The sequence below is a fragment of the Bidens hawaiensis genome, unplaced genomic scaffold (genome assembly GCF_021521415.1).
Source record: "Bidens hawaiensis isolate Kalapana, Puna unplaced genomic scaffold, B.hawaiensis_p1.1 tig00044012_1, whole genome shotgun sequence".
Taxonomy (NCBI): domain Eukaryota; kingdom Viridiplantae; phylum Streptophyta; class Magnoliopsida; order Asterales; family Asteraceae; genus Bidens; species Bidens hawaiensis.
Genome location: NW_027497795.1, coordinates 23,408 through 32,715, shown reverse-complemented (window position 1 = coordinate 32,715; position 9,308 = coordinate 23,408). Strand labels below are relative to the sequence as shown.

The 9,308-nt window shown below is 33.4% G+C and overlaps 1 protein-coding gene across 1 annotated transcript; it reads left to right on the top strand.

The window, feature by feature from the left end:
* The first annotated feature begins 2,864 nt into the window (after positions 1–2,864).
* On the top strand, positions 2,865–8,388 carry LOC143594622 (vacuolar protein-sorting-associated protein 37 homolog 1-like). Its single transcript, XM_077073887.1, has 7 exons — positions 2,865–2,869; positions 4,800–5,009; positions 5,670–5,757; positions 5,873–5,912; positions 6,901–6,947; positions 7,071–7,191; positions 8,181–8,388. The coding sequence occupies exons 1-7, from the start codon at positions 2,865–2,867 to the stop codon at positions 8,342–8,344; spliced, it is 675 nt and encodes a 224-aa protein (XP_076930002.1). The 3' UTR covers positions 8,345–8,388.
* The last annotated feature ends 920 nt before the right edge of the window (positions 8,389–9,308 follow it).

The following is a 9,308-nucleotide window of genomic DNA, read 5'->3' as shown; positions in this document are numbered from 1 at the left end:
TAGTAGATTCTTGAACACAAATACATGATATGTCAGACTCGCGCTCTTGACTACAAGCACCACAAGTCATGTCAGATTTTGGTGTGTTTGGAGTTTAGGAGGGTCATATCATATTGTTTAACCTACATAATGTGCATATGCAATGTTCTTAACTTACCTTATGTCGGCGCATCAGTTGATGGCTTGTGCATTGGTCTCTGTTATCGTTCAATCCAATTAGCATGCCTTCTTAGGGGTCTGGACATTGTCACCATTATGTTCTTGGTGTTCACATATTCTTGTCGGATGCTACGTGAAGAATGTCTGCACGTCGTTCGGAACTCGATAAGCTGGTTTGGTGACCAATGCTACCAATAAATACACCGTGGCGGCCTATAATATTTGATTGTACTACTACATGTTTCCGTTACAAGTGTTTAAAAAGAGAGAAAATAATCACTTCACTAAAAATGTGTACCTTGTCAAGATAGCCCGGTAAAATGCGTATTTATCTGTCGGCAAAATATGCAATCCATAACCAATCACCGTTACGATGTCAAACCTGCATTATGTTCTTAAAAGTAGTCACTAACTTATTAAAGTTCACAGCACCGCAGCAAATGGGTTGTTAACTTACGAGGATATTCGACCATCATTTCTAATGTGCCTTTTTTTTTTCTTTCTAAATTCAGTTATTGTTACAAATGTAGTAAATGCCGAAATGTAACCTTTCTACTAAAGATATCTAACATTCCTATTATTTTCAATGCAATATTACATTATGATCGGTCTACCATCTAATACGATTAACATCAACTATAAATGTCACTAGTCATAACTTGTCCCAAAGTGCTCATAATCTACTTATAGGTCTATCAGTTTTGTCTAAGTATTATTCTTACGCAAACAAGTGACGGATTTAACAGTTAGGAGAATGTGTCAATGATCAATATTCTCCCCAAGTGTCAATTATGTCCTTAGGATTTTTTTTTCCGATAAACTTCTTTTATATAACACAAACCGCCGCTACATCTGAATAATAGGATTACAACTTTGAATTGTTGTGGAATAAGACTTATCAAGATGCAATTTCATAAGAACTCATGTTATTATCAGCATTATTGTCTCATTATATTATAGAAATCTTAATTATCCATTATACATACATATTAACGTTCTACAATGCAATTTGAGGTTTCAATGTGTTATTTACAACCGAACAACTCCTAACCATTTGGTGTGAGTGTGGCATCACCATAGAAGTAGGAGTCTACACTTCATAACTATCCTTAACTCGTTTTGGGGCATCCCATATGGTGTAAGATCAAAATTTGCCTTTGCTTTATATGTCGTCTTATCGAATCCTCCTGCTAGTCATCAGCATTGTGAGTTCGTATTTGTAAAACCGATACCATTTTGGGTGGTAGAGTTATAAAATATATACGCTTTACGTTATTTTGATGTTGGTTAACTCCTCATTTATGCTTGGATGATTAGTAATTTGGTATGAAGCTTTGAAAATAAATAGTTAGAAATATAAACAAAAGAGACATCAAACGTTACGCGAAAATAACTATACACATTTTTTGTAATGGTACATAAAATTAGTAGAATCCACGAAATTGGAATATAACACATAAAGTATAGACATATAAATAAAGCAGATATGTACGGATTCCATGGTTTTTATTGATATTAAAGGACATTACGATGTACGCATATAAAATTATAAAATATCATGATTTGTGCTTAGACGTGTCGGGATCTCAGCCAAGAAAGAAGCACCTGTTAACTTTTTGACTGATCCGCGTGAGGGAAGATCTACCCGCGTCCTGCGGATGTTCTTGTGTTTGGCTGGGCAGGGGGTAAGCATGCGTGTGTTGACCTCACTGGGGTGTCCAAGTTGGTGGGGTTGAGAGACAGTGGCTTCGTACCGGGACAGGCGGTTTTGAGAGCGGAGTCTAGGAAGGTTGCTAAGCATGAGACATCGTGTTTGGAGAATCAGCACGTGTTCATTCCATTTGCCTTCGACACTTTTGGATCCCTAGCTCCCGAGGCGGTTCGCTTCTTGGAGCGGGTGCAGAAGGTGGTCCACAGTGACTCGCAGAGCCCGAGGAACCAAGGATTTATATTTAGTTGAATAGGCTTTGCGATTCAAAAGGGGATAGCGGCGCAGCTTGTTTCTCGCTTACCCATTATCCAGATGTAGTTCGGTTTGTGTTATATATAAAATGATCAATATTTTCTCTAAAATAATTGATCATTACAGAAACATAATGGTCATTTATATGATTTAAACTATAAAATTTGTCAAAATTAAGTTGGTTATCAGTGTGGGCCTCTTTGACTAGCATACGCGTTGTTTGTTCCAAGTACTAGATTTATAACTACAATCATTGATGGGTTCTATATAACATTCTAATAAATTTCTTAAAATGTAGAAAATTGGAAATTGAGAAATACCCATTCGGTTCTTTCATATGAGTCATCCCTTAATACAAAACGATAGTTGTTGAGAATTTCGGAAACCACATAAAACATGTACATACCGCTTCAATAAAATACGTATTGTTTGGTTTTATCTCATCTCTAGAATTATTGTAAAAACGGTACAAAAATAGCACACGCACATTTAGACAAAAGACTACTAATATCATATTTTTTTAAAAAAAACAAGTCTTATACGTACTGAAACCTACATGCATTCTAGTCAATTTATATGATAAATAGTACACGAGTTAAGGAGATTCGTGTTATATACATTACGGCTTAGCACCTTCAATATCTTTTATATTTCATCTCTTCGTCATCATGCACCTTCAAAAGGCTTATAACATGTGCTCCATATACAAAATACTAGCTAGAGGTGGTGCCCGTATTACGCAATGAGGTTAGTAATTTTTAGCATAAAAACAACAGTCGGAAGAATATAGTATTTCTTTCCGATCAGACTGTATTAGTGGTTGAACCAGCCTACAATAGAAGTAACTTGTTTTACCAAGTGAGTGTTGGCAAGATACAATTCCTTATTCAATTCCCTTTTATATGATACAGATGAAGGTGATAAATCATCTCTCAAGTGACGTGGGATGATACAAACTTTGTCAAAGAAGCATGTAATTTATATGGAGGTTAGAAGCTAACAAAACTATCTTCTAGTTAATGTGGGATAAACAAATTGGGAAAATTCTCTAAATGGCCCACTTGAAGAGAGAGAGAAATTAAATTACCCATTATTAATCGATATTCTCAAAAATGGACCCACAAATTTGGACTGGAGCGACGGGTTTTAAAAAGATTTGAATCTCGTCTGCTCCGTCCAGATTTAAAGTGAATCTCGTTTTTCTCATTCAAATTTTAAATAATTTCGTCTTTTCAGTCCAAATTTTTTAGAATTTTATTTTCTTTTTCTCTAACATTTTTTTCTCTTTCTTCAACCTCTCTCTTCTTTTTTCTTCATCATCATCAACATCTTTTCTTCTTCATCACCGGCAATAAAAAGAAAACTCATTAACGGAAAAGGGTCAAGTTCTAAGATTTCTTGTCGTTGATCGATAATTATTACTATGATTCTGTAACAATGATGAAGATGACAAAATTGACGATGAAGCCACTCCATGTTTATCGAAATCTTTCTCCTCGGGCAAGTCGAAAGCTAGAAATCGCCGGAGATGATGAATAAAAAGAAGATGATGATGACGAAGAAGAAGAAAAAAAAAAGAGAGAGGCGGAAGGAGAGGGAAAAAACTGTTAGAGAAAAAGACAAAAAAAATTCTAAAAATTTGGACTGGAAAAACGAATTCACTTAAAATTTGGACGGGGCAGACGAGATTCAAATCTTTTTAATCCCGTCGTTTCAGTCCAAATTTGTTGGTCCATTTTAAAATATTGATTATTTGAGTCATTTATCCATCAAGAGTTGTACAAAACACAAAAGCAGTGCTCTAAGTGTCTTTTAACTTTAGAGTAAAATTACCTCTTACCCACGAGTATATTAACCGTTTTCACTAACAGAATTTATAAGGTGTAAAAATGATAAAAGGTAAAAGTACAAGGGTGAAATTAGTAATTGAAAGTCAACCAAATGAATAAATAAAAAAATAAATAGTCAAATTAGACTTGGTTTGGTTGGTAAAATCCGGTATCAGTATCTCCGGCGGCATATTATTTTCCGGCGATCGCTTCTCTTCCATATAATAATATTATTATTATAATTTCTCCGACCAATTAGAAGAGTAACGTAATCTAATCTGGCAAATATGTTTAACTTCTGGTAATTATTACTTATTTTGTTATTACAGTCAGTTTAGAGTTTCTGTGTTTAAACTGATTGATTGATTGATTTTAGGTAGTTAGTGTGATATAATAGTATGATTTTAATTAAATTATGGTTTAAGTTTAACTAGTTGATGATTTTGACTTTTTTTACTCCAATTGCAATTTCAAACATGTTATTTGCAATGAACTTGTTCATGTTTGCATAAACACAATTGAACGAACATTGCATCTGTTCGTGTTTGTTCATTTAGTTAATTAAATGAAATTTCTTGTCCGTTCATTATCAGTCGAACGAGCATAAACGTTCGTTTAGAGTCGGAGGTGCGATAGTACTCATGTTTACCTGTTAGGTTTACTAGTAGCTTTTGATTGATTGGTTAGCATCAATTAGAAATTTGGAGATTTTTAGGTTAGATAAATTTTTACTTTTGTGTTGGTAGTTGCTTCCTACGTTGAATCTGAATGATAAATACCTGTTTTCATTAACTTTATTCTACTTTCATTCATTGAACATTAGAGTAATAATCACTACTACTTTTCAGGGGTTCACAAGAACAAGGTGGTCAAAGGCCACTAGAAATTACTACAAACTCATGGTATCCTCCGTCTGTCAGCTCCCCGAGTTCATCCCACCCTGCTACTCCTAATAGCATCAACTCTAACACTTATCCGCAACGGGTTGAACTTGGAGATCAACCTCATGTGTCTCCTGCAGAGGTTGCCGGCGTTATTGCATATCTAAAAGATAAAAGGTACTTTCTTTTATACAGGTTATAAACTTATAATCATTAATTATTTCTATTCTAATGTTTGTTTACGTTTTGTATGTTATATCATGTAAGTTGGTTTTGTGGGCACTGGTTTTTTATGGCTGAGATAAGTTAACACATTAAATGTTAAAACTTGATTACTAAAATACATTATGCATTTATTGAAAATTATAATACGTTAGCAGCTAATTTGCTATAGCAGTTTTAGTAGCAGCCTTTTGATTTCGATTATAATTCTGATTTTATCCATGTGTTGACTAATAGATCAGCTGCTTGGATTATTAGCTGTTAACTTGTTATTTGTTAGATTATCTGTTGAATTAGGTTATTGAATTGTTACTCTTTAAATGTATAGTTTTGTCAACATTTTCCTGTTGAATTAATATTTAAATCAGCTGTTTCTTGTCATTTTTTTATTATTTCACAAAATATGATAAAATGTTCTCAACATCCATGGATCTAGGCAAATTGTTACCAAAGAAACATATTAGTCAACATCTGTTGGATTTTTATTTCAAATATTGTTTTGTGTTTATTATAGATCCTAACGCTGTATATAATGAATCTATTTTTCAAATTTTGTTTTTTATTTTGATTGTTTTATTATTATTTATTGTGTCTTGCATTCTTTAATTGATGTAGTGTTGATGAGTTACAGAAGCTTTTATCAGACCCAGAGGCCTATCAACGGATCTTGCTTTCGATTGATTCTGTGAGAACTCAGAACAATGTAAGCATAAAAAATATTATTCAGACAACCATTATAGTTTTTTGTTACAGTCTTCAACATATTGCTTTTACATTTTAGTTGTTATTCTTAATATTTTGTGTTATTTGTAAACCAGGTAAGAGATGAGCTTCGAAAGGAAACTGTGCAGCTTGCAAGTAAGTTTTTGTTGATGTGTAAACTTTGTTTAAAGTTGTACCCCTACCCGTTTACTTGTGAATGGGTCGATTTGGGTTGTGTTTTATCTCAAAAGGGTCAAATATAATAATTAGTTAAACGAGTGAGGTTCAAATAGGTTGAAGCTCGCACGAAGTGAACACAAACCGAGCATGTTCATGTTCGTTCGTTTAACTTTAACCAGACAAATGATAGAGAACGAACAATTAAACGAAAGGGATTTTCTTGTTCGTGTTCAGACTTAAGAAAATGAACATGTTTGTGTTCGTTTATGTTCGTTGGTTAACAGTATAAGCGAACGGTTCTCAGACGTAAACTAACAAACATAATTGAATACAGATGGACAAGCATAACCTAGCTAAATTCAGTTAAAAGTAATGAAAAGAACAATGTGTTCTAATGGATCATAAAATAAACATGAATATATTAACGAGCGTGAACAAACAAATGCACACTAATAAGCATAGATGAACGAGCATGAACGAACGCAGACAAAATTCATGAACATAAGTTAAACAACTTTTTTTTGTTAGTGTTCATTCGTTTATTAAATAAACGAACATAAGCGAGCTTCCCGCCGAATGGTTAATGAGCTTTTCACTGAATGTTCGTTTCGTTTACATGCTTATCTTCTTGACATGTTATATGATCCATCATCTTGCCGTCTCTAGTAAGTAGTAATAATCTACTCCATCATAAACATATAACCAACTATGCATATAAGTATTTCTTAGTAATCACAAAATAGGAGATTATTGTCGACCCAAATTAATAATATCATATGTATGACAAAGGGTGGTCAAATTCATTTTTATTTAAATTACCCAAAAAGGATAGGTTGCAGTTTTAAACGAGACTACGACTTTTGAGATTCAGTTGTTTATTAGACAGTGATAGCCTTTTTGTGTGTGTGTGATAATTCTGTAATTCTGAATATTTCTGATTTTATGATATATTCTCTTTATGAAGGAGCAAACTTGGAAAAAGAACCTCAGATAACCGAATTGAGGAACCAGGTGAGGTTTTCATGACTCGTCAATTTGTTGAAAAATATTTGATTTAAAAACATTTATTAAAAGGTGGTTATGATTAAATTGGTGATTGCTATAAGAAAAGCTAAATGTTTTCTTGTGGTACAGTGCATGATCATAAGAACAAGTGAGTTAGCATCTGCTCAAGAAAAACTAAATGTTCTCACCAAGCGAAAAGCCGAAATCCTTAAATTTTACTCGCCCGGTTCCTTGCTACACAGGCTACAAGGTAAATATGCTCTTTCTTTGTCGTCCCGCAATTTCACATTCTAGAAATATGCTTTTGCCATATGCTCGTTAAGACTGCACCGTCAAGGTGGAAAAGCAAGCTGGTAACTGGTTGGTTGATAGGTGTAAACAGATAACTTATAGAACTAACCGTTTGTCGGGTGGGGCTCGTCCCTGAAAACACTTTTTATTTTTTCTTGATTTTTTTAACTACTTAATGTTTTAGAGTAGGCTTGTAAACGAAACGGGACGGGGTGTATTCATGTTTGTTCGTTTAAATTTACAGAACCAACGATTGGGCATGAATTTGGTTAAACGAACGGGGTTTTCTTGTTCGTATTCGTTTGTTAAGAAATGTATGGGTTCATGTTTGTTTATGTTCATTCGTTAATAAGATAAATGAACGGTTCACAAAGGAACATAATTGACCATACACCAATTATAAGTAAGCATGAACATTTTGATCTAGTGAGCCTAAAAAACTAATAAAACCCTACTAAATTGTAATGGGTGATGTCTGAATTTTATAAAACTAGAGTGAATGGTAACGGTCCTTACAAAATTAAATGAATATATAAACAGTCGAACTTAAATTTGAATGAGAATAAACTAAGATACATAAATGAACATTCATGAACATGAACGGGACATGGGTTCATATTCTTTCATTTATACTAAATGAAGAAAAAGTTTTCTCCCTGTTCGTCCATATGATTAATAAACGAACATAAGTGAACTTCCCGCCTAAAGGTTCACTGAACATTTGGTTCGTGTACATGCCTATTTTAGATCACGTTAGGGAAATGACGTTATTGCCAGTTTACCACTTAATATTTTGAGAATACAACGATTTAGGAAGTTTTATGCATACTGTTCCCGATCTTTAAAAACATACTCATTTGAACCCAAGTAGAACTTAAATGAGTCGATTAACTGTCCCGATTTTTAGTAAAATTAAGGTTTTGCATGATATTATCTTTATGGTTTCAGAGTCGATGAATAAGACAGAAGAGGAATCTGAAACGTTTCACCAACAACTTCTCGAGAAAGAGATCAATCTTGCAACGTTTGTTCAGCAGTACAAGAAGTTACGTGTCAGTTACCATAAACGAGCCCTCACTTATCTTGCAACAAGCACATCTTTGGTTGGTTGACTTTATATCAGTCAAGTTTTTGAATTTGACTTTGTGAATGGATTTGTGAATGGGATAGAGGTAAGGCTGTCTACATCTTACCCTCCTCAGACCCTACCATAGCATTGCTATTGGTGGGATATACTGAGTACGACGATGATGATGATGATGATGATGACTTTGTGAATGGATTTATCTACACTCTACACTCAACATATGATTGTAACATGTAATGTAAACTAAAAGCCGATGTACTTTTGACTTGTTTCCCTCGAACAGATTTACTTATATTGCTTCAAACAAGAAATTATTAATTTTTAGTAAAAATCGACCGGTAAATATAGTAAAACTTTTTTTTAATTATCACACACACACATACACTCCCTTGTGGTGAACACACCCGAGGCCAACAAGGCCAGTGAGGATGATCGGATACTTTAGGGGTTAATTAATTGGATAGTTTAAATGTCATTTATAAACTACAAGTGAATCAAAGAATTTAAACCATCTGTTTCCATCATCTCAACTTTCTTGGTGATTGAATCATAAATTACATTGGGCATTATGTCTCCCTTCCACTTTCTTAATAGCATTTGTTATCGTTTATCAATCGGAGCCACCATAACTTGGATTATAATAGGATTCGGAAAGTTTCCCATCGATTTCGTTCTTTATGATCTTCTCAAAGGTTAGTATTCCTCTCTAAGACTATCCACTACCATGACCATTTATCACAACATGTTGCAAGGTGACATAAAAAAGACAAAAAATCATTTAATTATAAAATTGATTTTTTTTATTTACAACCGGTTGGAACTTGGTTGTTCCAGCAACCAAACTTTTATATATAACTTTGTTTTTTCATAAAAGTTACAACTATTAACTTTGTTTTTTTAAAATGTAATAACACGATTTTATTTATATAAAAAAATTGAACAATTTGATATAAATTTTATAAAAAAAATGATGCATTTATATTTAATAA

Coding starts and splice junctions, on each gene's coding strand:
- LOC143594622 (XM_077073887.1), top strand. Junction 5,010..5,669: donor GCATATCTAAAAGATAAAAG/GTACTTTCTTTT, acceptor TAATTGATGTAG/TGTTGATGAGTTACAGAAGC. Junction 5,913..6,900: donor GGAAACTGTGCAGCTTGCAA/GTAAGTTTTTGT, acceptor CTCTTTATGAAG/GAGCAAACTTGGAAAAAGAA.